Source organism: Citrus sinensis, chromosome 1, assembly GCF_022201045.2.
Source record: "Citrus sinensis cultivar Valencia sweet orange chromosome 1, DVS_A1.0, whole genome shotgun sequence".
NCBI classification, from domain to species: domain Eukaryota; kingdom Viridiplantae; phylum Streptophyta; class Magnoliopsida; order Sapindales; family Rutaceae; genus Citrus; species Citrus sinensis.
Window position 1 is genome coordinate 2,034,828 of NC_068556.1, and position 27,599 is coordinate 2,062,426.

The following is a 27,599-nucleotide window of genomic DNA, read 5'->3' on the forward strand; positions in this document are numbered from 1 at the left end:
GAGGAGAATGAACGTGCAGAGCTTCTACTTCAAAGTCTACCAGATTCGTATGATCAACTCATCATCAACCTGACGAACAACAATCCAGTGGAGAGTCTAGTTTTCGACGATGTTGCAGCCTCCGTATTAAATGAGGAGAGCAGGCGGAAAAATAAGGAAAACAGACAAGCAAGTTCGCAGCAAGCAGAAGCGCTATCGGTGACGAGAGGGAGATCAACGGAACGTGGCCCCAGTGGGAGTCAAAATCATGGTAGATCAAAATCCAGAAGTAAAAAGAATGTTAAATGCTACAACTGTGGCAAGAAAGGTGATGGGAGTCGAAGCCAACAAAAATAAATTCCTACTCTAAATAAATTATGTATAGTGATTGAGCAGGGTCGTGTCCACAGAGATCGGTAATTAATTAAATCCTTTTGAAACGTAAAACGTAAAATAAGGAAATTGTTGACTATAATAAAAATCAAATTAAAATAATAAGAATGCAAATTAAAGTTGTAATTCAAATTGGAGAAAGCTCTGGTTGAAGGAATTAACTCAGCTTGATTCGACTACTGATCATTGATTCAAATATAGATTATTATTACTCATGAATAGACCGGTTATAGCTACTGAGACCCTCTAATAGCCAATCTCTCCTTAACTAGTCGATAACCAAGGTACGACCGTTGGTTATTTCCCTAATCAATAGACAACCCTAGATACGATCATAGAATTTAATCAATTGACAGCCTGAAAAACCAGAGAGACCCAAATCCTAATCAACACATATGATGATTCATTTAAATTAGATTGTTTATTCTCACAACACAACTCTCTGCTATGTTATTTGTCACAAGCATTAAATTCTTCATACGATGAATCCTTTAATTGACAATAGATTAAGTTGATAATTAAATAGTGGCCAATTACCTAATTAACAAACATAATCATGAAACTAATTCAGAGAATAAACAAATACCCAAAAAGCAATAAAACAATTAAAGCACAAGAAAGATCTCACAGTAGTGATGAATCAAAGCTTCATTAACCTTCAACCAGAAAAATGGGTTTAGTTCCTCATAGAGAGAAGAGAAAAATTAGATCTAGGGTTTCTTTTTTTTCAATCCAAAATTCCCCCTTTTTCACAATAGATTCCTCCTTTAAATACTCTCTCTCTCTTCTCTTTTAGAGTTCTATTTAAAATAAAATACTAATATCTGAAATATTAAATTCGTAATTACAAAAATAACCAAAAATACAAAACACGTTAAACTAAAAACTGCAGGTCCGCAGTTGACAGCACGCGCCCACGCCTTATCAATAAAGTTCTTCTGCCGCTCATAATTTCTCCAAGAAAACAATCATCCTTAAAAATCATCTTGTAGCTCAATTTTATCACCAATCAATAGAATTGCACCTACAAAAGTAAAACACAAGTAAATCATTATTATTAAGTGCAAAACATCGATATTAAGGGAAGTAAACAATGCAAAACTAGTGCATAAATTGCACTCTAACAAATTCCCCCACACCAAGATGATGCTTGTCCTCAAGCATATAACTCCAGATTAATCCCAAATCTCCACTCAGTTCTCATCTCAACTCATCCAAAAACAATTTTAAGCAAGTATACCCCAAGAAATTAAGTCGATCAACATTCGAGAGACAAGGATTTTAAAGCATAGAATCTCATAAGATAGAATAAGAACATTCAACCACCAAGAAGATCCATTCAAAATTCAAGTGCAACAAGATTTAATAGCCCTCTCATTGACTTCACTCCATGCACTCAAAGTGTTTAGGGTGTCATTTATTCACTCAAATCAAATCAAAGAATGCTATTACCATAAGCTTGCTCATATATCACATCTCAATCCACAAAACATGAATAAAATGCAAAAATCTAAGGGTCTTAAAAGGGTTGTAATGGGGTTAAATGGGTTAAATGAAAAAGAAAGGTTTACGAAAGAAAAAGAGATCAAAATGAGAAGAATGAACTCATTGAATGAACTTATGATATCAAAATGCTTATTTCTACTCAAGTCACCAAGAATGTAAACATTTTTTTTTCGATTTTTCTTTTTCTTTTTTTTTCTTTTTTTTTTCTTTTTCTTTATTTTTTTTTCTTTTTTTTTCATTTTTTTTTTGTTTTTTTTGTTTTTTTTTCGAATCAAACAAAAGAAACGAACCTTGCACAATTTAATTCAAGCATAATGCTTGTTGATCTAATTGATAAACTTCAATACAAGGTAGAAAATGCAACAAAATATATCCACACAATGAGTTCAAAAATCTCCTTAAATTGAGGCTCAAAAAGAAGAAAAATGGTTAAGTAGACGGAGAGAATTAGATGGGTAATGGTTAAGGCTCAAACAAAAGTAGCAAATAAAGGTCTTCGGGTAGAGAAAAAGGAAAATGCGAGAATAGAAAAATGGTAAATGGTTTGCCCTTATCATTTTAATGCCTAAAATCCCGTAATGTGGCTTCAACATGCATAACAAAGCAAGTTCTAGAATAAACAAACTAGGATTGATATTCACATAACAAAAATAATTAGAGCAAAGTGGTTGCTCATAGGCTCAAATCCTCACAAAGTTGGTAAATTTGCCATCAAATCATGTACACTCTTCAAATGAATCAACCATCAATAGTGGTGTAGAATGAGAAGAAGGTATGAGTGATATATAAAAGAAAAGGTAAAAATGATAAGAAGTGAGAAAGATGTATGTAGTAATATGAAAAGTGAAAGATAAAATGTGAGTGATGAAAGAGTATGGTAAAATAAAAATAAAAATAAATAGTTTGAGATAGATGGGAGAAAAGTAGTGAGAAAGAAAAGAAAAGAAAAATAATAATATATGAAGCATACTAACTCCAAAATCATTTAAGGATGAGTAGAGTGAAAATAAATGAGTAGAGTGAAAATACTACTTCCAGACATCAATAATGCAAAAATCCCTCCCCCACACCAAGAACTTACATTGTCCCCAATGTAAGATAATCAAGGCTCACATAAAAATTAAAGCGTAAGGATAAAAGTTTAAGGGCAAAAAGAAACTTCCCTGAATTGTGAGCTTTGATCCACATAACGTCTATGGGCTTGGCGGAAATGGTGGGGTAAATCCCACACTCTTGAAGTATGCGGCCAAATTCTGCTCCATTTTGTTCAACTTGTGCTCCATTTTCTCTAACTGATTGCTCAAAGGTGGTGCGGATGTAGAAGGAATAGTTGGCGGGGCAACAGTGTCATCGTCAAACTCGTCATCAGAGGTAGCACCACTCCTAGCATAAAGCTTCTTCGGAAGTTGAGTGGGTCCTGGTTCAGTAAACTGAAATCTCCCCTCCTTGAATTCGACCACACCTGTTCTTTCAAACACAGACATATCCAAAAATTCCTTTTTGCAAGCAGGATGCAAATCATTATTGTCAGGATCAAGCACACATAGGTTTATAGCTAACAGAGTAATGTATGGACCAAGAAATAAAGTCCTATACCGTTTAAGCACACTTTGAAATTGATCCGCTAACCAAAAACCTAAATTAGGCCTCACATCATTTAACATGCACCAGATAAAATAAAATTCAGTTTTAGAGAAAATTCCTGAGTGATCTTTCTTGCCTAAAAAATTATATGCTAAGAATCGATGCACACATTTCAAAACACGATCACGTAAGAAAGAACTCTTTGATTTACTCGGGTCATAGGCATTGTGATCAACAGATAAATTACGCCAAAGACCATAAGGCTCAAAATTTTCGCTAAAGTCACAAGTTGTTCCTAAATATTCATCACTAGTAGAATAATCATCATCAATGAATCCTAAAGCTAGGTTAAAATCCGTGATAGAGTGTGAAAATTTTCGTCCCATTAACCTAAACTTAATGACATCCGGGGTATGCAAAGTAAAATCATTCGGCATAGTGAATTGAAAAGTAGCATAAAACTCCCTAATCAACTCAACATAACCCAAGCAATCAACATCAACAAACTTACGCAACCCAATCTTATCTATCAAAGAATCAAAATTATCTTTAACATTTAATTTTTCAAGAGTCGGGTAATGAATATACTTAGCTGGAAGTATTTTGCGCGTGGAAATATCTTTGTACCTCTCTTTCTCTTGTTGAGTCGCGAATGCGAGGCACCCTCCGAGATTGGATTCCGCAAGTGGCAAAACACTCATGCCTTTTCCATGCTTCGATCTTTGTCTCACGGCTTGGCGTTAATCTGAAATTATGTTCCATGGAACCGTAGTGGGAGCGGCAATCTTAGATTTCTTTGCGACGGGTGTCTTTTTCGACGACTTGGAAGTAGATGCTTTCCTCTTCGGCATTGTTACAATAATTGCACTCACGGATTTCGATTTACCCGGCTGGAATACAGGGCGTAGGCTGGTTGTGTTGCGCTTGCTGCTCGGCTGGAGCTTGTTGCGCGAGTTCGGGCTGGTTGTGCGCGCTGCTGAGGGTTGCTTTGCGGGTGCTGGTTCGTTGTTGTGTTGCGCGCGCGGGGCTGTTGCCCGCGAGAGCTGGTTCGCGTTGCTGGTTCGTTGCGCTGCGGGGCTGTTGCGCGCGAGAGCCAGTTCGCGTTGCGGGTCTGTTGCGCTGCGCGCGGCGGCTGGGGCTGATTCGGGCTGCGCGCGCGGGCTGGGGATGCTGGAGCTTGCTGCTGGTTCTGGGCGTACTCGTTTGCTGCTGCTGGTTGCGCGGTGAAGGCTGGAACTGATGCTGCTGGTTGCGGCTGGGGCTGATGCTGCTGTAAAACGATAATCAACAGTAATTTTTGAATTAGGGATTTGTGAACAGTGATTTTCGATTTTTGGTTTTTTTTTTTTTTTTTTTTTTTTAGTGATGAATCACTTTGAAACACTAAAAATTTCAGAAGTACTTTTCTAATAAGTACGTGGGCACGCCTTATCAAAAATTTTCTTCTGACCAAAATAAGCAAACACATTAAATTTCAGAAGTACTTTTCTAATAAGTACGTGGGCACGCCTTATCAAAAATTTTCTTCTGACCAAAATAAGCAAACACATTAAATTTCAGAAGTACTTTTCTAATAAGTACGTGGGCACGCCTTAAAACTTTGAGACATTAAAAATTACAGAAGTACTTATTAGCTAAGACGTGGGCACGCCTTATCAAAAATTTTCTTCTGACCAAAATAAGCAAACTCATTTTCATTTTTTTTTCTTTTTTTTTAAAGAAGATAAAACAAAAATCAAAATAAATAAATCATTTGGGTTGCCTCCCAAAAAGCGCCTTTGTTTTATGTCTTTGGCTAGACACATTTATGCATCAATCTCCATAAATAGGATTCTCGAGAGCCAATTCCTCCACAATATTCACCAAAAAACCTTCGTAAAAAGGTTTTAAACGATGACCATTAACCTTAAAGGCTTTATTAGAGATTGGACTCCGAATCTCAACTGCACCATGAGGAAAAACATTAGTAACAATAAAAGGTCCTACCCAACGAGAACGTAATTTACCAGGAAAAAGTTTAAGTTTAGAGTGAAAGAGAAGAACTTTTTGACCAATGGTGAACTCCTTTCTCAAAATCATTCTATCATGAAATGTCTTCGTCTTTTCCTTGTAAAATCGCGAACTCTCGTAGGATTCATTTCTAATCTCCTCCAACTCTTGCAGCTGCAACTTCCTCTGCTTTCCCGCTTCATCCATCCGCATATTGCATTGCTTAACCGCCCAGTATGCTCTGTGCTCAAGTTCTACAGGTAAATGACAAGGCTTACCAAATACTAAACGATAAGGAGACATACCTATGGGAGTTTTGTAAGCGGTGCGATACGCCCATAATGCATCATCTAATCGCAAACTCCAATCCTTTCGATTTGGACTAACTGTCTTTTCAAGAATAGACTTGATTTCTCTGTTTGATATCTCAGCTTGTCCACTTGTCTGTGGATGATAGGCGGTAGACACTCGGTGAGTAACATGATATCTTTTGAACAGAGCTTCCACCACTCGATTACAGAAATGAGTGCCTCTATCACTTATCATCGCTCTCGGTACACCAAACCTGGCAAAAATATTAGACTTGACAAAATCTACAACAACTTTAGCATTGTCAGTCCGGGTGGCCTTAGCCTCTACCCACTTAGAAACGTAATCCACTACTAAAAGAATGTAAGAATTGCCAAAAGATGAGGGAAAAGGTCCCATAAAATCAATGCCCCACACATCGAATATTTCACATACAAGAATAGGGGTAAGTGGCATTTGATTTCTATGACTTAAATTACCAGTCTTTTGACAACTCTCACACGACTTACAAAACATATATGAATCACGAAATAAAGTAGGCCAAAATAAACCACATTCTAACACCTTGGATGCTGTCCTTTTGGGACCAAAATGACCACCACATGCATATGAGTGGCAAAATTGAAGAATAGAAGGAATTTCAAACTCAGATACGCACCTTCTGATGACTTGGTCAGAGCAATATTTCCACAAATAAGGGTCATCCCAAACATAGTATTTAGCATCGTTCTTAATTTTATCCTTTTTAACCCTCGTCAGATCACTAGGTAGTGTTCTTGTAACTAAGTAATTGACAATGTCAGCGTACCAAGGAACCATACCTTGAGTTACAAAGAGATGCTCATCTGGAAAATCATCTTTCAAAGGTGCTGCTTCTTCACTCGTGGTCAATCTACTAAGGTGGTCTGCAACTAAGTTTTCTGTTCCTTTCTTGTCACGGATCTCCAAGTTGAATTCTTGAAGCAATAGGATCCAACGGATAAGTCTCGGTTTCGCTTCCTTCTTGGCGAGCAAATATCTGAGAGCTGCATGGTCAGAAAAAACAATCACTTTAGTACCCAATAAATATGAACGGAATTTTTCTAAAGCAAAAACAATAGCTAAAAGTTCTTTTTCCGTTGTCGAGTAATTGCACTGAGCACTATCAAGTGTTCTTGATGCGTAATATATCACATGAGCAGCTCTTCCAACCCTTTGTCCGAGAACAGCACCAACAGCATAATTACTGGCGTCGCACATTATCTCAAAAGGGAGGCTCCAGTCTGGTGGCTGTATAATTGGAGCTGAAGTCAACAACTCCTTAAGTTTATCAAATGCTACCTTGCATGCTTCATTAAAATCAAACGTCACATCTTTCTGAAGAAGCTTGCATAAAGGCTGAGCTATCTTCGAAAAATCCTTGATAAATCGTCTATAGAAACCTGCATGACCAAGGAAAGAACGAACTTCCCGCACACATGTGGGATAAGGTAAAGATTTAATAACATCTATTTTAGCTTTATCTACCTCAATTCCTCTAGCAGAGACTACATGACCCAAAATAATGCATTGATCTACCATAAAATGACATTTTTCATAATTCAAGACAAGGTTTGTTTCAATGCATCTTTCAAGCACTTTCTTCAGATTATAGAGACAATCATCGAAAGAATCAGCATAGACTGTAAAATCGTCCATAAATACTTTTATAGTGTTTTCTATATAGTCTGAAAAAATACTGACCATGCACCTCTGAAAAGTGGCGGGAGCGTTACAAAGACCAAATGGCATACGTCGGTACGCAAAGGTTCCAAAAGGACATGTGAAGGTAGTCTTCTCCTGATCCTCAGGCGCAACTGGTATCTGATGAAAACCTGAATAGCCATCAAGACAACAAAAGTGAGATTTTCCTGCCAACCTTTCAAGCATCTGATCAATAAAAGGAATAGGAAAATGATCCTTCCTAGTGAGTGAATTAAGCTTTCTAAAATCAATACAAACCCTCCACCCATTCTGAACTCGGGTAGGAACTAACTCACCATAAGAATTCTCAACAATTGTTATACCAGTTTTCTTTGGTACCACTTGTACCGGACTTACCCATTTGCTATCCGAAATTGGATAGATTATACCTGCATCAAGAAGTTTTAGAATTTCTTTCTTCACTACTTCCATCATGAGTGGATTCAAACGGCGTTGAGCTTGAATTGAAGGTTTGGCATCTTCCTCCAGCAGTATTCTATGCATGCACGTGGACGGACTTATCCCTTTAATATCTGCAATTGTCCACCCAATAGCCTTTTTGTAATCTCGTAGCACTCTAATAAGTTTCTCTTCCTCTAAAGTACTAAGCTTTGAAGAGATGATCACCGGAAGTGTCTCATCATCTCCTAAAAACATGTACTTTAGATGACTAGGCAATGGTTTAAGCTCTATTTTTGGTGCCTGCAAAATAGATGGAAGAAGTTTTGCATTAGATGAAGGTAATTCATTATTAGACATATGATGAGTTAAAGTTCTCAAAGAATTTAATTCATAAATTGTCTCTTGCAATATAGAATTTAAAACAAACTCATTTTCATCCTTTTGCAATCCTTTGAGGCCCAAACTGTTATTTAAAGCAGCTACCAATGAATCTTCAACATCCAAATAAAAAACTTCCTGCACTATAGGGTTAATAACATCCATAGAAAATACTGAATGTTCCTCACTGGGATATTTCATGGCATCATACATATTGAACTCTATAACCTCTCCATCAAACTCCATAGTAAGAGTCCCTTTATGTACATCCATTTTAGTTCTAGCAGTTTTAAGAAAAGGTCTTCCTAGCAAAATTGGGACAGAATTAGAGGAGTTATCATCTTCCATATCAAGTACATAAAAATCAGCAGGAAAAACCAACTCATTAACTTGTACTAAGACATCTTCTAATACCCCATCAGGATATGCATTAGACCTATCAGCTAGTTGAATTATCACGCCAGTTTCTTTTAATGCACCAATATTCAAAGACGAATAAATAGAACGAGGCATGACATTAATAGAAGCTCTTAGATCTAACATAGCCTTCTCAACTCTAACACTACCAATTTTGCAAGGGATAGTAAACATACCTGGATCCTTGCACTTGGGAGGTAATTTCTTTTGGAGAACTGCTGAAACATTCTCCCCCATATGAACTCTTTCATCTCCTCTTAATTTTCTCTTGGAGGTGCACAGTTCCTTAAGAAATTTAGCATATCGAGGTATTTGTTTTATAGCATCTAATAAGGGAATATTTACCTCAACCTTGCGAAATGTCTCAAGGATGTCTTTCTCTTGTTCCTCCTTCTTGGATTTTGCAAACCGGCTTGGAAAAGGAGGAGGTATCACAATAGGTAGGGGTTTCGCTCTGGTGGGTTGCGCATCCTGAGATTTAGGCATCAATTCATTCTTTTCAAGCTCATCTTCTACATGCTCTGTCACTTTCTTACTAAGCTCTTGCAACTCCTTCCCACTTCTAAGGATGACGGCACTGGCGTTTTGCTTTGGATTCACCTCAGTTTGTGAAGGCAATTTCCCAGATACTTGAGACTCTAGACGGCTCATCGTAGTTGCCAATTGACTCACTTGGTTTTCCAAGTTCTGAATGCTTGCTGTAGTTGCCTGCTGAAATTGTTGAGTGTTAGTCGCAAGTGATTTAACAATTTCTTCAAGAGATATACCTGACTTGGAGTTTGACTGTGGAGGTGTTGGTTGTCTTGGTGGATACTGTTGTGGGAATCCTGACGGCCTAACGCCATAGCTGAAGTTTGGATGATCCTTCCATCCCGGATTGTATGTTTGTGCATAAGGATCATACCTCCTCTGAGGCATGCCTGGAAATCCTCCAACTGCATTGGCTTGTTCAACGGGTTCTTCTTGAAGTGTAGGACACATATCAGTTGAATGACCCATATTGTAACAAATACCACAAGTCTTCACCTGTTGCACATTACCTACAACAAACTTTTCCACAAGAGAAGTGAGTTTATCTAAACGTTGTTCAACAGAAGAAATATTTACCTCATTCACATTCCTTAAGGTGGCATCTTGTCTGCTGCCAAATTGTTGTGCATTGGCAGCCATATTTGATATCAACTCCCTTGCTTGAGTAAGAGTCTTGTTCACCAACACACCTCCACTAGCAGCATCTATCATACTCCTATCCATCAATGATAGTCCTTCGTAAAAATATTGAATAAGAAGTTGATCAGAAATCTGATGCTGAGGACAACTGGCACACAATTGTTTGAATCGCTCCCAATACTCATACAAAGTCTCCCCAGGAAGTTGTCTGATCCCACAAATATCTTTTCTGATGTTGGCAGCTCTTGAAGCAGGAAAGTACTTCTCGAGGAACTGCTTCTTCAAACCATTCCACGTTGTAATCGATCCAGGAGGCAAGTAGTACAACCAATCTTTAGCTAGCCCATCTACAGAGAACGGAAAAGCACGCAGCTTAATCTGCTCTTCAGTCACGCCTTGTGGCCTCATACTTGAGCACACAACATGAAACTCCTTGAGATGTTTATGAGGATCTTCACCTGCAAAACCATGAAACTTGGGTAATAAGTGAATAAGACCAGACTTTAATTCAAAATTTACCTCCAAGTCTACATATTGAATGCAGAGTGGTTGTTGATTCAAGTCTGGTTCAGCTAACTCTCTAAGAGTTCTTTCTACAGGTGCAGGTCTATCCATCACTTGTTCTTCTGAATCGCTAGATGATTCAACTAAATCAGGCACCGTATCTGTTTCAAAAAGCAAAGGCGACGAGGATCGTTGCTTAGCTCGCTTAGTCTGCTGTCTCAGCTGGCGAGCTGTCTTCTCAATTTCAGGATCAAACGAAAGTGTACCTGTACGAGAAGAACGAACCATACACCAAGTAAAATGTAAAAAGGATTAAATAAATGACACCAATCCCCGGCAACGGTGCCAAAATTTGATGGGAGTCGAAGCCAACAAAAATAAATTCCTACTCTAAATAAATTATGTATAGTGATTGAGCAGGGTCGTGTCCACAGAGATCGGTAATTAATTAAATCCTTTTGAAACGTAAAACGTAAAATAGGGGAATTGTTGACTATAATAAAAATCAAATTAAAATAATAAGAATGCAAATTAAAGTTGTAATTCAAATTGGAGAAAGCTCTGGTTGAAGGAATTAACTCAGCTTGATTCGACTACTGATCATTGATTCAAATATAGATTATTATTACTCATGAATAGACCGGTTATAGCTACTGAGACCCTCTAATAGCCAATCTCTCCTTAACTAGTCGATAACCAAGGTACGACCGTTGGTTATTTCCCTAATCAATAGACAACCCTAGATACGATCATAGAATTTAATCAATTGACAGCCTGAAAAACCAGAGAGACCCAAATCCTAATCAACACATATGATGATTCATTTAAATTAGATTGTTTATTCTCACAACACAACTCTCTGCTATGTTATTTGTCACAAGCATTAAATTCTTCATACGATGAATCCTTTAATTGACAATAGATTAAGTTGATAATTAAATAGTGGCCAATTACCTAATTAACAAACATAATCATGAAACTAATTCAGAGAATAAACAAATACCCAAAAAGCAATAAAACAATTAAAGCACAAGAAAGATCTCACAGTAGTGATGAATCAAAGCTTCATTAACCTTCAACCAGAAAAATGGGTTTAGTTCCTCATAGAGAGAAGAGAAAAATTAGATCTAGGGTTTCTTTTTTTTCAATCCAAAATTCCCCCTTTTTCACAATAGATTCCTCCTTTAAATACTCTCTCTCTCTTCTCTTTTAGAGTTCTATTTAAAATAAAATACTAATATCTGAAATATTAAATTCGTAATTACAAAAATAACCAAAAATACAAAACACGTTAAACTAAAAACTGCAGGTCCGCAGTTGACAGCACGCGCCCACGCCTTATCAATAAAGTTCTTCTGCCGCTCATAATTTCTCCAAGAAAACAATCATCCTTAAAAATCATCTTGTAGCTCAATTTTATCACCAATCAATAGAATTGCACCTACAAAAGTAAAACACAAGTAAATCATTATTATTAAGTGCAAAACATCGATATTAAGGGAAGTAAACAATGCAAAACTAGTGCATAAATTGCACTCTAACAAAAGGGCACGTCAAGAAAGAGTGTTGGAGTAACCAGAAGAGAAGAGAGGGCAAAGAACTTGAGTCATCAAATGCTGAGGGGTGTGTAGCAAGTACCTCGGATGATGGTGAAATTCTCTACAGTGAGGCAACAACTGTTTCAGAAGGCAGAAAATGACTTTCTGATGTCTGGCTTATAGACTCAAGAGCTACCTGGCACATGACCTCTAGGAGAGAATGGTTCCACACATATGAACCTATCTCAGGAGGATCTGTATATATGGGTAACGATCATGCCTTGGAGATCACTGGTATTGGTACTATCAAAATAAAAATGTTTGATGGTACAATTCGCACAATTGGAGAGGTACGACATGTCAACGGCCTGAAGAAAAATCTATTGTCTTTGGGACAAATAGACAATCATGGGTACAAAACTCATGTGGAGAATGGAATTATGAAGATCGTTAAAGGCGCGCTTGTATTGATGAAGGCAGAGAAGATCGGTGCTAATCTATTCATGCTTAAAGGAGAAACACTACAGGAGGCTGATGCGTGTGTCGCGTCAAATGGAAAAGAATCAACGATGATGTGGCATCTCAAACTCGGCCACATGTCAGAACAAGGCTTGAAGATTCTCTCTGAGCGAAAATTGCTTCCAGGGCTCAAATCGGTAAGTTTACCATTTTGCGAGCATTGTGTTATAAGTAAGCAGAATAGATTAAAATTCAGTAGATCTATTGCTAGAAGTAAATGCATTCTAGACTTGATTCATTCTGATATTTGGGAATCACCGGATATATCCATGGGAGGTGCAAAGTACATGGTGACTTTCATTGATGATTATTCCAGAAGATGTTGGGTGTATCCAATTAAAAAAAAGTCAGATGTGTTTCCTGTGTTTAAAGAATACAAAGCGCGGGTGGAACTTGAATCTGGTAAAAAGATCAAGTGCTTGAGGACAGATAATGGTGGAGAATATACAGACGGCGAGTTTCTTGCTTTCTGTAAGCAAGAAGGTATTCAGAGGCAGTTCACGGTGGCATACACTCCTCAACAAAATGGAGTGGCAGAGTAGATGAACAGAACTCTTACAGAAAGAATAAGAGCTATGTTGAGGACTACTGGTCTACCCAATTCATTCTGGGCAGAAGCAGCCAAAACTGCCTTTTATATAGTAAATCGGTCGCCATCTACAGCTATTGGGTTGAAGACGGCGATGGAGATGTGGACTGGAAAGCCAACAGATTATTCCTACCTACATGCATTTGGATGTCATGTGTACGTGATGTACAATGCCCAAGAAAGAACAAAGCTGGATGCAAAATCTAGAAGATGTATCTTCTTGGGGTATGCTGATGGAGTAAAGGGGTATCGTCTGTGGGACCCCACTGCCCACAAGATCGTCATCAGCAGAGATGTTATCTTTGTAGAAGATCAACTGCAAAGGAGAGATGAGGATGGTGGCACTACAAAAGAAAAGTCAGAGACTGTACCGGTATATGTCGAAAATAATCCAGAAGATTCAGATTCTTCGGAAGCAGCACCAGAGCACGAAGAACAAGAACTAGTCGAGTCTGAGGCTCTAGAAGTTCGTCGGTCAACTCGTGAGAAACGACCGCCGGCGTGGCACTCGGAGTATGTCACAGAGATCAACGTTGCATACTGTCTTCTAACAGAGGATGGAGAGCCTTTAACTTTTCATGAAGCTTTAGAAAGCTCAAATATTGCTTTGTGGATGACAGCAATGCAGGAAGAAATTGAAGCTCTACACAAGAACAAGACATGGGAACTTATACCACTACCACGTGGAAGAAAAGCCATTGAAAACAAATGGGTCTACAAGGTCAAGCGTGATGGAAATGACCAAGTAGAGCGGTATCGTGCAAGATTGGTGGTGAAAGGATATGCTCAGAAAGAAGGTATTGACTTCAACGAAATATTTTCTCCAGTAGTTCGACTCACAACAGTCAGAATAGTCTTGGCGATGTGTGCTACATTTGACCTACATCTTGAGCAGTTAGATGTGAAAACTGCATTTCTTCATGGAGAACTTAAAGAAGAAATATATATGCTCCAACCAAAAGGTTTTGCAGAAACAGGAAAGGAGAACTTGGTTTGCAGGTTGAACAAATCTCTTTACGGTCTTAAACAGGCGCCAAGGTGTTGGTATAAGAGATTTGATTCCTTCATAATGAGCTTTGGATACAACAGACTTAGTTCAGACCATTGTGCTTATTACAAGAGGTTTGAAGATAATGATTTCATTATTTTGCTATTGTATGTGGATGACATGTTGGTAGCAGGTCTCAACAAAGATCGAATCCAAGAATTGAAGGCACAGTTGGCTAGGGAGTTTGAAATGAAGGACTTGGGACCAGCAAACAAGATTCTAGGGATGCAAATACACCGAGACAGAAATAACAGGAAGATTTGGCTTTCGCAGAAAAATTACTTGAAGAAAATCTTGCGACGCTTCAACATGCAAGATTATAAGTCAATTTCTACCCCATTTCCTGTTAATTTCAAATTATCCTCAAGTATGTGTCCTAGCAATGAAGTGGAGAGGAAGGAGATGTCTTGAGTACCGTATGCATCAGCAGTGGGAAGTTTAATGTTCGCTATGATATGTACAAGACCGGACATTGCACAAGCAGTGAGAGCAGTCAGTCAATACATGGCGAATCCTGGTGGAGAGCATTGGATAGCTGTGAAGAGGATTCTGAGATACATTAGAGGAACCTCAGATGTTGCATTATGTTATGGAGGATCAGAGTTTACTGTCAGGGGCTGTGTGGATTCAGATTTTGCAAGAGATCTTGATAAAAGAAAATCCACTACTGGTTATGTGTTTACACTTGCAGGAGCAGCTGTAAGCTGGGTTTCGAAACTGCAGACCGTTGTGGCTTTATCTACAACAGAAGCAGAGTATATGGCAGCTACACAAGCTTGCAAGGAAGCTATTTGGATACAAAGGTTATTGGAGGAGCTCGGGCACGGACAAGAGAAAATTCCTGTGTTTTGTGACAGTCAGAGTGCCTTGCACATTGCAAGGAATCCAGTCTTTTATTCCAGGACAAAGCACATAGAAGTCCAGTATCACTTCGTTCGAGAAGTAGTGGAAGATGGAAGTGTGGATTTACAGAAAATCCATACCAAAGAGAACCTAGCAGATGTTTTGACCAAGCCGATAAATACTGATAAGTTTGTCTGGAGTAGATCCTCTTGTGGCCTAGCAGAAACGTAGGCAACATGATTATGGCGAAGCAGAAAGGATGGTGTGGAGATTGATTAATTCTCAATCTAATCTCCAAGTGGGAGAAATGTCAAATAAGGTGGCCATCTAGATGAAGCAGCCATCTAGATGGTCAATATAATGTTGTTCAAAGAAGAAGAAAGTTGGTAGCAACAGCATCATTTCTTGAAGAAGGAAAGAGAAGAAACTTTGACATTCAATGGCGGTGAAAAAAAAAATTATTTTAATAGCCAATTTTGGCTATAAAAGGGGAGAGCTCCCATTTCGATTTGCGCATCCAAAAATTTGTGAAAAGCATTTTGAGAGAGAGTTTAGAGAGCTTAAAATTACAAGCTCTTGTTATAGTGATTTGAGAGTTTGGGTGTATTGGGGTTTTGGGTAATGAGTTAAAATACTACAATACTTGTAACTCATTTTTACTAGTAAAATATTTCCTTTTGTCTTCGCCCGTGGACGTAGGCTAAAAGCCGAACCACGTAATTTCTGGTGTCCTCTTTTGTGCTTGTTCTTTATTTTCTTCCAATTTTACTTTAGCTGCGGTCCTGCTTCACCCACCAATTTCCTAACAGTTTCACCTCCGTGTCCTTGCGAGTCGGGTAGCCCAGCGTCCGATCCGCATATCTCTTGGACCCCATGGTAGGATTCTTCTTTTCTTTTCTTTCTTTGTTAGGGTTCCCTTATAAACATGAATCATTTATTAACCGGAACGGAAAAATCGATAAATTGGGAGAAATAATTATGTAAGTTGGATGGACCCCTTCTCAAGAGGAATTACACACACATATATTATAACATTATTTATTTTATTATATGATTGACATAATAGCGGAAGATATTCTAAAATTTCTTCCGCGAACTGGACCACTTTTCATGAGGAAATTGATAAACCCCAGCCAAAAAAAAGAAAAAAAGAAAGCTAGTTGATAATTCAGAAATGTCATGCAGAAAACGTACGACTACGAGGAAGAAAGTCAAGTTGGAAATGACGCTGCGGGAAATATTCAGAAAATGCACGACGAATATCTTTCTTCCTCTTGTTGTATTTTGTCTACGCTGAGCTCTGATTTGTTGAGGCCTCAAGAGGTTTATCCCGTAAGTTCGTAAATCAGTATGTCAGTTTCTTGATGAGATGAAATAATTGTTTCTTTTCAAATAGTGGAATATTTTGTCCCGGTTTTCTTTTCTTCAGAGTGGCAGCTACCTGGGCTAGCTTTCTCAAATCTCAATCACGTGTTCTTGCTTGCAATTCTTGATAGGAAATCAAAAAGGTGCTGTTACTTCTGTTCGGAGTTTGCAATTCTTGATAGGAAATTAAAAATAGAGAGTGTGGAACAAAAAGGGAGATATTGAGTTTCAGCATGTTAGTAGTAGTCCAGAAATTATCCAAATGAATCCTTTCTATCAGACAGTAGCTCTTGTTAGAGAAGATAATGAATTCTTTCTGGAGCCTGTGCTATCTATCTAATGACAGTACAATACGAGCTGTCAACATTGCTTTCAACCGTAAGGAAGGAAGTGCAGCGGAACTGGCGAATGCTCACAAGTTCATTGGGCACAGCTTAAAAAGGCTGGTTAAAGAATTAAAACCATATTCATTTATTGCTCTGCTAACAAGCACTTCTTAAAGCAATTCAATAGGATTAATTTCATATGAGAGATTTACTGATAACTAGCGCTAGACACAATGGCGGGAGAGAGAGGGGTCCAATTATATTGCGGACAGAAGCATTGAAGAAAAGGGTTGCAAGCAAGAGAAATAGTACTGAAGGCTCCAGAATCATTACTTCTAGATAACGCAAACTCGTGGTTCAAGATGCATTTGATTGAGTTATAGATGGCCGCACAACAAGGGTGATTGCTCATTGATTGCCCGCAATCAACGATGCTGTGTGATTGATGAGAAAGGAAAGCATGAGACATTAGCCAACATTAAGGATGGTCTTTAACTTTGTGCTTCCTCAGTTACACTTCACGGTACAAGCCCTTCATCGTCGTCATTAGTTTCAGTTTCATTTACTCAGCTTTTTACATACATAAGTAATAACTATTTCAGGATTTCCGATAGCATCTTAAACTTTGGAGAATAAAAAAAGAAAAAAAAAAGGAAAAAAAAAGTTTCTTGGCCTAAACAAAAAAAAAAATTATCTAAAATGATTGGATATATAGATCAAAGAATATTGAATTGTTTTTCCAAATAACTTATTATATATACCAGAAATAATTTTAACCGGCAAAAAAGTTTGACGACCAAAGAGAAAAGACTCACTGACTCAGGGTCCTATTTGATTCAAATGGATAAACAATATCCTTATTTTTTAACAAGTTAAAAATTGAGTGACCCAAATGTTATTCTTCCATATAAAAAAATTACAAGCAGTTAGCTGAAATGAAAATGAGATGCAAGAACTGGAAAACTTAAGTTGTTTTTCTTAATTCATTAAAATATTTTGCAACACTATTTGATGTCTACAAGTGATGAAGATATAAATGGAATAAACTAATTTCTACATAAAAGCCTTAGCCATGGCTAGAGCAGATTAGCTAGCCGTTGAGGCTGTGGTTAGATACTTGTTGATTTGTTGGCAATAATTAATCTGCCTAATGGGAAGCCTCTTGCTAGAGCTGTGCATAATGCCATGTTTGTCTCAAATTCATTTACTTCACAGTTTGATGACGAGGAGCCCTTGTGATTGTAACGTGAGTCTTGTCAAGCTGAAGGCGGGAACTGTTACTTTTTGTTGAACTTAGTGCATGCCTGATTTAGAGAGTACAGTGAGAAATACGCATGAGGAGTCACGACATTGCTATCATATTTTATGTTTTATAAGGAGTTTCAGATGTAAGATACTGGGATTTTTTTTTTTTTTTTTGGGATAAGATACTGTGATTTAAAGATTGCTATGTGCATAGGTCAAATTGTGTGTTAAAATAATTTTCTATGGGATATTAACTGACATTTGTTTCTTACTTTTCAGGGCATTGACTACTTGTGATTGTATTGGAGAAAAATATGGGTCGAAAACAGTTGAAGGCTCCTGACTCGATTGATGGTGAGAGGAGACCATTTTCTGAACTACCAGAAGAGATATCTCGACAATTATTTCTTAACGGTACCGCCGAGAGATGCTGTAAGGACTAGCATTACATCCAAAAGATGGAGATACATTTGGACTTGTCACTCCGACCTCAGGTTGGATTTTATAAATGTACTTTGGGACCAAAGCTTATAACAGCAGAAACAATTGTCAGTTTGAATAAAAAAAGGCACGTAGAAATGCTGCTGGGAGGTTGCACGAGTCGATAAGATAATGCATCAACGTTGCACGGGTATCCAGTTTCACTTATTATCTTCTCATATTCATCACTGGATCAGTGGGGCAGTTATGAAGCGAGCTGAAAGTATTGATATCTCTCAAGACTTGAAATTATATGATTATTGATATCAAAATAGGGTGAGCTACCCCATGGATATCTTTGGTTAGTAAAAAAAGAATTTTGGTCAATTAGAATGCGTTTTATTCATATAAGGGATTTTCAATTGAGTAGATCCGTTGACCTGGGACGAAAGAGCAAATAACAATAACCATTTCATCTGCGTCCAAACAAAAGTTATCTCTGTCATTTGATACAAAAGCATTCCATCAAATAGAAATAGATTTGATAAGTATTAACAACTCTCGGATGAAGTATTGGAACGAAAAAAATTCATTAGATAATGAACTAATGATTTTAGGTCACCTTTGGCCATGAAATAACAATTCAAAATATTATTTTTGTGTATTCTTAGTAAACCAACGTTTATTTATAGTGATAGGAGGATCTGTTTAGGAACTAAGAAGTCCTTTGACATCTGTTTTCCCAACATACCTGTCCTCCAATAAGCTTCTCCTTCAAATGTGTCCATAAGCTGTCAGAAGTTTATCTCAATTTCACACAACTGAATCGAAGTCATGGGGTGACCAGTGACCTACGCTCTTACAGAATTGGCAAGCGATCTACCTTAGTTGGAAACTATGAATGTACACTCCATGTTTTCGATAAAAGTGAGTAAAAGCAGATGTTCGATAAATTAAAAGTTAATCTATCCTTTATTTCCTCTACATACAGATTTCTGTGTTTTTGCCTTTTTTTCATAATACTAACAAGTACATTTCCTTTGAATTTCAGGCACTTGAGCTTCCACATAATTGACCTGTGTTAATTTGCAAATGTTAAGCAGCTGGTTCTGATAGCGAGTTCTTGCATTTCTATGTCGCCTTCCTATTGGTTACTTATGATGTACATCACTAAAATGTTTTTAATCTGTAGTAGAGATTAATCCATTGAAATTGAACAATATTTGCCTTGAATATCAATCAATTTCGGCCTAGCTGGAAGTTGATAACATGCAAAAATTAGCCTGTAAAAGCTATTCAATGTAATTGGATCAAGATACACCCAAGGGCGATATTTATGTGAACAATGAAGGACCCATATTGATGTAGGGTGTTGCATGTCGTGAGTGGTGGACCTTCCGGATGCTATAACTTGGGCTATAGGTGTCCATTTTCGGCGTATAATATATCGTTTTGAAACTTATGGCGAGACGAACAAAACCAAGAACCACCTAAGCCGTTCTGCCCCGTGATCAGATTTGAAATTTCGTTTCTTTCCTAGTTGTTTTTAATTTTAAGATTCCTTCCTATTTTTCCTGATTATTCTAGGATTTTTATTTTTTTTTTCGAACTGGAATTTGAGTGCCGTTTGTTTTCCTTTTCTTATTTTGTTTAGAAGAATTTAATTATCATATTAGATTTCGCATTTGCCTATTTTGGTAAATTCGTGTTATTTAAGCTTATTATAAAAAGAGCTCAAAGCACCAACAAAGTGTTGGCTTCACTGGCAATGAAGTCAAAGTGTTGGCTTCACTGGCAATGAAGTCCTCTTAAGTGGCTTGATTGGGTTTGCTCCCTAGTTCGAATCGCAGGGAAGTCGCTTTTATTGGGAGAACTTGTGCCTCTTGGTTTAAGTGGGGACTTCTAGTCTAGGTTGTGTGGTACGGGCTTAAAGGTGCCTCCCATAGTTGGGGCCCTCCCCAAAATACCTCGTGGTTAAGACCAAAAAATAAAAAATAAAAAGAGCTCAAAGCTCTATTTTTATTCACTCAGACTTTTCAATGAAGCTTATTATTATTCAGAAAACTAGTTTCTTCTACCAGAAAACTCAATAAATTTTCCATTTCGTCACATATTTAATACAACCGCAAACAATCAAGAAACTAGAAGCAAACAGATAAAAATGGAACCCACAAACGAAGCCCAGAAAAATGAACACTCCTGAAATGAGCTTCACGCTCTCCTTTATTACGAGAAAACAACCAAGGATTCTGGATGGTTTTACAAGCTACCTCCACATAGACTACACATATGCTTAACGACACTCGGTACCGATCTTGGAACCTAAGCCTCAACAGAAGTCAAACTCCTATACTCAAACTTTCCGCCTATGAAGCAGAAATCTGAGAACCTTGCACACAGCAGCCCTGAGCTTAGTTTCGTTATTTACATAAATATCCCATTAGTCTTCATCACTTTAATTCAATTAACCCAAAACCAGATTTTGAACCATACTCAACATAGCCTGCCGAATTGAGGGTTTTTGACTTACCAATTTAACTGTTATCGGCTTGCATTATAATATGTGTCCAAAAGCACTTATAGTTTTTGAACCTCCTGTTATCCTGTAGGAAACTACAATGCTTAAACTTGATTTCATTTTCTTCTTTGCGGTTGCTCTCGGCAAGCTTCATTAACCATCTGAGAGATATAGAAAGGCTGCTTCTCGAATATCCATATAAGCATCTCGCAGAACACGAGATCAATGGATTCTATGGTAGCCAGCATGAGGTTGAGCTCTTGACTTATTTGCTTGAGAATGCAATTTCACTAGCATTACGAAGAATTCTTGTTGGAACAAGCCAGCAGATCCCAAAGATTAATTTAACGACTGGGTTTATTAAGAAGCAAATTCACTCAGCAAATCAAGGATCAAGACAGTCTCTTCTTGGCTCCTAGAAGTTCTTCCGAAGAATATTCGTCTAGAAGTTCGATTAAACAAGTTGTGACACATTTCTTATCTAAATTTGCCAGTATTAATGAGCGGCTCAATCAGTCGATGCATTTGAAAATTTGCCGAGTAGTCGAAGCAAGTTGGTGCCTCAACATCTGAAAAGCTCCACAACTACCATTCCTTCCCTGCCTGTTCTTTTTTAATATTTCCTCCTTGAAATTTTTCTGTCTAGATATAAATATGAAAAGGCATTGTCCATTGCTCCAAATAATCTTCATAACTCAGGCTGCTTTCTTCTTTTTCGAGTTCATGTAAAACTTATGCTCAATAGTCAAAATTTCACATTCTAAAGCTTCTATTGATAATTTAGGCAAGGTAAAACACACATTTCTGTCTTGATCTGGGGGGGAAAAAAAGCATGCGTAAATGGTCAGTGGACAGAAATTTAAACAAAATAAAACTCATTGTATTTCATATAAAAGAACATAAATTGTTCTACTGGTCGTTGGAAACAATCTTCTTCTTTATCCATTTAGACGCTGCTTCTAGTATCTTGAAGTTAGTTTTTTGGGACTCTTCAGGGAATAGGTAGTCGATGTACTCCTCGTACCTGTCAAGTCAAAATTTTGATAATTGTAACTGAGTGTGCAACGAGACTTAAAATCTAACATTACAATCAACAAGATTCAACTAGTTTTGTGTGATTATTTGACAAACAACTAATCTAGACTAAGGACGTGTTTAACACATTGTATTGTATTGCACTTAAGTGTAATACAATGCAATAGTAGGATTAAGAAAAACTGCTAAAAGCGAAGTATGCAGATAAAAAGAATGCTACTGGTTGCAAAAGGATTCAATAACTTGGCAAAATCATACCGACAAAAAAATAGGAATATCCCAGCAAGAGAAAAGTATATCAACAATTAACTGGTACGTACCCAGCTGAAAGCCCATTGTCACTTGCAATTTGCCTCCTTTTTTTAAGTTTCTTTGGCAGCATAGCCTGGACTAAGTTAACATCGCCAAGCTCACCAAAACTACGCTCCATGTTCAACCACTCTTCTAACAACATAACCCTTTCTTCCATCATTTCAGGCGCCGATGTTTTGTAATAGTTAATTCCTTTCTCAAAAACCCCTGATGAAGATAGAGAAGATATGAGACATGTTGCAAACTGGTGATAGATTTTACGATGACTAAATTAAAATAATAACAAGGATAAGATCGGGTCTGGAATCAGAATGACCTACGTCTTGCACCCCGAATGGATTGCTTCTTTCGTTCACAGAGATCCGCTTCTGACAAGTCTGGATTTCCACCATCCTTGCTCAAGGCAGAAGCCTCAAATTTCGCATAACTAATCCACACTTTCAAGTGCTTTGTTCGTTCTACTAATCTCTCATAAAGTGCTCTTCTCCTTTCACGTTCACCTTGTGATTTCTCAAAATGAATGTATGCCTGAAATTAAATGAACTCAAGTAGAAACTGACAAGAAAGGAAAAAAAGCAGGGAAGTGCATCAAGTTGCTTGGTTCCGTTCTAGGACAATCAGGCTGGCAATAAAAACTGTATCTATTACTGCATAGCATATTGCCTATTGTATTAAAATGGGATGGGCAACTTTTAACTAATAGATTATGATTTGCCAACGCATATTACCTTGTCCTTCGGAGCCTTTCCCTTTCCCACAATCGCATCCTCAATCAGTACCCAGTCTCCAAATTCCTTCCTAAGTGCCTCAGACTCAGACTCTTTGTATCTCTCCTCGAACTCAGCAAACGCAACAAACAACTGCTCAGCACCTTCATCATCATCACCATCACCATCAGCCAATTTTTTCTCGAGGGCACGTTCATACACATTTCTTGCCCGATCAATTTCTCCCCTTCTCATCTCAAACTTAGCGTACTTAATCCAAGAGGAGACAACGTTTGGGTGGCACTGAACCAAACGTTCAAATACCTGTCTAGCAAGTTCAACTTGTTCATATCGAAGCTCGAACTTGATGTAAGATAGCCATGCTTGTTGATCAGGAGTCCAATGCATCCACCTATCGAAAATCAGTCTGGCTGCGGCCACGTTCCCTGCTATCTCTTCCATGCGAATGTATTTATACCAGAGCTGGTCTACATGGGGTAACACAGCCACCGCGCGGTCCCAGACGTTCCGAGCATGGTTTATGAACTTGTTGATCATCTCAAATTCGGCATACTTGCACCAAAGGGTGTGGTTCCTGCAATCCTCCTCGAGAGCGAGTTCCCACATGCTCCTTGCGCGGTCGAATTCATTCTGGGACCCTTCCCATTTGGCGTAATTTATCCAGACGGCGGTGTCCCCTGGCACTCGGCGGATTGAATCTTCGAAATCATTGCGTTTGTGGAGGCGGTAATCGTAGAGTTCAGTGGGGTCCACGCTTTTCTGTTCGCCAAAGTGCTCCTGGCTTTCGCGGAGGATTTGCTCCGCCGTTTTTCGGATGGGGGCTCCTCGGGGATTTTTCTTGGCCATGAGAGAGACTGTTAGGAGGGAGGATACCGTAGGGCTCTCTAACTGAAGAGAATTAATTTGATCGCAATTTGCCAAAGGCTGAAATTACAATTTATATAGTATAGACAGACAAGGAAAGAAGAATCCTTGTTATAACAGGAAACCAATTTGTTCAGAGACCAATTTGCGCATGGGCGGAGCCAGAAAGAGGCCAATTTTTTAGCAAAAAGTAGATGATGAAATAGTTTTAATATTCTTGCCTTTGATCTTTCTCTCTCTCTCTCTGTATGAACTCAATTGCAAGTGTTTCGCCTGTCTTTTTTATTTCATTGCTAAATTTTACCATTGACCATGGCACATCTAATTTCATCAGTAGAATAATTTGAGAGGAAAAATTAAAGAAAAAAAAAAGAGCATAACTTCATCGTATTGATTAAATTATAACATAGATTTTGATCAAAGACTGACCCCATGTAAGAAAAAAGTGTTTCCTCTATATGTAAGGGACCTCTCTGTAGCCCCTACAGACCATAAGTGGCCTTGTAAATCCAGAACCCCTTTCATTCCTGCTGTTTCCCACAAGAATTTGAACAATCCAAGAGCCCTGTCCAACTGCTTAACCCCAGACCAAACCATCTTATCCTCGTCTGATGTTAGAATTCTTCCCATGCACAAGGTAAATTTGTTGTCACTGCCATTTGCATATATCCCACCGCACACATCCACTTCAATGTCTCTAACTTGTCCGTTCAGGTAATACAACAAAAGAGTGAACAGGCACTTTGACGAATGACCCAATGTCTTCGAAAGTTTCTTCTGCACTAAGCTTTCCTGAAGCCGAACTTCCTTGTATCCAATATGTTTATCAGCCAACACATCCTTGATCTGAGCCAACCCTTCTTTCATGACTTCAAGCTTTGACACGTAATAAAGCAGCCCTCTTTCATTTTCCAAACACTTAATCAGATCATTGAACATCTCAAGAACCTCTTCCCATTTAGAAGAAATATGAGAATCAACAACTTTTGCAGGGGCAAGCCTCATCCAAGAAGTGGAGTCACGATCATAGGAAGTCTCTGTCTTGGCTAAAAACTTTAGACAGCTGGAAACAATCTGCTGACCCATCTTAGTCCCTTTGGTCGGGCATTGATCGTTCAACAAACCAATTTCTAAATTCAACCCATTTAATATCTCATCAATAGCACCTACCCATATTCGGTGCTGTGTAACCTGAGGGCATATTGTGAGACGCACTGATTTCCTTTGTTGGGCAGAAACTTTGAGGAAGTTGCTCACTATGGTGAGTGAATTCACAATCATGGGCTCTCTTTCACATGGTTTACTGAAACAAACCAATCGGGCACAATTTGCATCCCCCGATGACGCCGCCACATTCTTCTGTATAGTATGCTGAACTGAAGGACACCCAATAAAGGCCCTCACAAAAGATTTGAAAATACGCATTCTTTGTTCCATACGTTCATTAATGATAACCGAATCGTCTGTTACATTGACCATCCTCCCATCAACTAAATCAACATTTTTTAACAAATGGGTCAGTCTTGTAATCTTTTGATACAGCTTCGCATACCATTCATAACTCAAAATCTCTTCATGGGAATCTCTAGAGGTGTGGAATAACATCCCGTTCGAATGCAGGGCTCCATTTCTCTTGGTTTTACAACAATTAGCACCATGTAACAAGTTGGACAATAGTTTATACGCCATTATTGGCTAGCTAAAACTCTTTGCAGCATTACATCGAACGAATGCTGTGCACGTCAACTTAGAAATTAATAGCACTAACAAGAAGTAAAACCTGCCTTTTAAATTCATTGGACCTGTGCTGTGAATGTGATGAGACGAATTCGCTGCTCCTACTTCTTAACCCACCGAATCATGGTTTTGGCCCAAAACGAGTGGGTTAGTCGCGTTACGAATAAGGAACCCAAATTCAGCCCATCCTTTTAATATTCTTCTTCTTCCTTTTTTCTTTTTTAGTGGGTGGTTTTTTTTTTTTATTTGTGTCTAACTCCAGTAAAATATGCAAACGGCCCCCAAATTTTGACTATTTTAGTAAATTTTTCAAAACCATCTTATAACTACGCATGTCATACGAGCTGAAAAGCACAAGGGTTTCTTTTTTTTTTTTTTTAATAAAAGCAAGCCTCGTAGAGGAGGCGTTTATTAATAAGAAAAAGAAAATGATACAGAAATAGAGTAACTCAAGTAATACAATGAGTTTTACTCCTTGTAAGAACTATAGTGGAAAATCTTAATAAAAGAGTCACAAAAAACAAAAGATAGAGAAACTACATAAAACGTCTAACTGAATATTTACTTTGAGAAACAGTTAGTATCTTAGTAGAGAAACTTCCAAATCTCAGTAGGTGTATCACTCAACTAAGAAAAAGTATTACACTGAAGTCTGCTACACAATTATTTTCTCTGTAAGTACTGTGAGAAAATCTAAACGGCATATGAAAAAATAACGGTTTACAGTTCAACCAACGATTTCTCTACAGTGAAGGAGGGAAAGTCTTTTGAAGCATATAAATAACAAGTATTGAATCACTCTCTAGCCCTAAATAATGCCATCCAGATTTGTGGGCAGTTTCAATAAGAAGGATTCTCTTAATTAATTTGTTACTTAATAAAATATATGATGTTATTCTCTAAGCTAACCACAAGAAGTGAAAAAAATATTAAGGGCATGCATGTTTGTTTTAGTAAGAAAGAAAAGGAAAATACTTTTGACGATCTTGAACATGCTTGATAAATTTATATAAAGTTTGCAAAAGGAAAAAACTTTAAAAAAAGTATTAGTCATTTTTTCGTGCCTTGAATTGGATAAAAAGTTCTCTTGTTTTTGCCATAGAGCATTGACCGTCACAGTGTTACTAAATTTCACTCTCCAAGTACCTAATTCAGCGAATTGCCAAGTATTCAATGGTTTTTGGGACCCAACAGAAATTTAAATTCATGATTAAAGATGCTCATGTTGTTTCTTTCTCGAGCAAGAAGAGACCATCAAATGTCTTGTCTTTGTTGTAATTAGATCGAACTGCATCTCAAATTTTTATAACAAATATGCTCGCTATATATTCTGATTTATCTTGGATTGGAAAATACAAAAATTTGAAAAACAAAGTTAATGACACGTAGAGCTACAATTTAAAGTCACTCTTTGGTGGGATAATTTTAGTTTGTGTGTGGTGACTCGTTACCTGTCATCAATTGATTTTACCCTTTTAATTATTGGACTCTCCTATTTCTAATAAAAATTCCTGAACATTTAAGTTGGTGATGCACCCAGACACCTTAAGTAAATTAATATTTGGTTCAAGAGAAAATGTAATTAGAAAGATCATCTGGAAGTTTTAAATAGTCAGTTGGGATACGATAAATTTATAGCCAATTACCCGAAAGAAAGAAAAAAAAATGAAATATCCTTTTATTTTTTCTGTTTATTTAATTTTTTTTTTAGAATGTCTTAAGTAAGTTTATGTTCCTTTAAATGAGGCACATGATACCTTCTTTTTTAATTATTTCATTCCCTGAATGTTCTGCAAGGTCGTGTGAGTATGGATAATTTAGTCCCTTAATTTCAATTTGAACAAAAATAAATGTGTGATTTGTTAATGAAAATCTGCAGCTGCAGTGATAGATAATGCACTCAAACTGGCCTTAACGTTGAAAATATTAAATTAAAAGCAACAAAAGGAACCCAAACTAGGGCATTATGGTGACGACAAGATATAATGGGATATATGTACTTGACTTCACTAAAATCAACAAAGCAAGCATATGAAGCAACATAAAGCTAAGCTTAAAGAGAACAAAGAATCTAGCTAAAAGCCAAGTAATGGAGTGTAGTAGCAGACACTAATGAAGGTGTGGTTACTTTTTGACCAATAAAATTTTATTTGGTGTTA

At 37.6% G+C, this 27,599-nt stretch overlaps 2 protein-coding genes and 1 non-coding gene across 3 annotated transcripts; 1 reads left to right on the forward strand and 2 right to left on the reverse strand.

Moving 5' to 3' along the window:
* Nucleotides 1-9,979: 9,979 nt before the first annotated feature.
* Nucleotides 9,980-10,086, forward strand: LOC127903853 (small nucleolar RNA R71). Its single transcript, XR_008056738.1, has one exon. It is a non-coding gene; the product is annotated as a small nucleolar RNA R71 (small nucleolar RNA).
* Nucleotides 10,087-20,462: 10,376 nt separating this feature from the next.
* On the reverse strand, nucleotides 20,463-24,020 carry LOC102612583 (uncharacterized). The gene is made up of 4 exons (XM_006483266.4): nucleotides 22,840-24,020; nucleotides 22,432-22,639; nucleotides 22,120-22,318; nucleotides 20,463-21,788 (listed from the first exon to the last, which is right to left on the reverse strand). The coding sequence occupies exons 1-4, from the start codon at nucleotides 23,683-23,685 to the stop codon at nucleotides 21,674-21,676; spliced, it is 1,368 nt and encodes a 455-aa protein (XP_006483329.2). The 5' UTR covers nucleotides 23,686-24,020; the 3' UTR covers nucleotides 20,463-21,673.
* A 39-nt stretch (nucleotides 24,021-24,059) lies between these two features.
* LOC102612884 (hypothetical protein) lies at nucleotides 24,060-25,706 on the reverse strand. The gene has a single exon (XM_006483267.4). It carries the CDS (start codon nucleotides 25,390-25,392, stop codon nucleotides 24,121-24,123), a length of 1,272 nt encoding a protein of 423 aa, XP_006483330.1. The 5' UTR covers nucleotides 25,393-25,706; the 3' UTR covers nucleotides 24,060-24,120.
* Nucleotides 25,707-27,599: the final 1,893 nt, after the last annotated feature.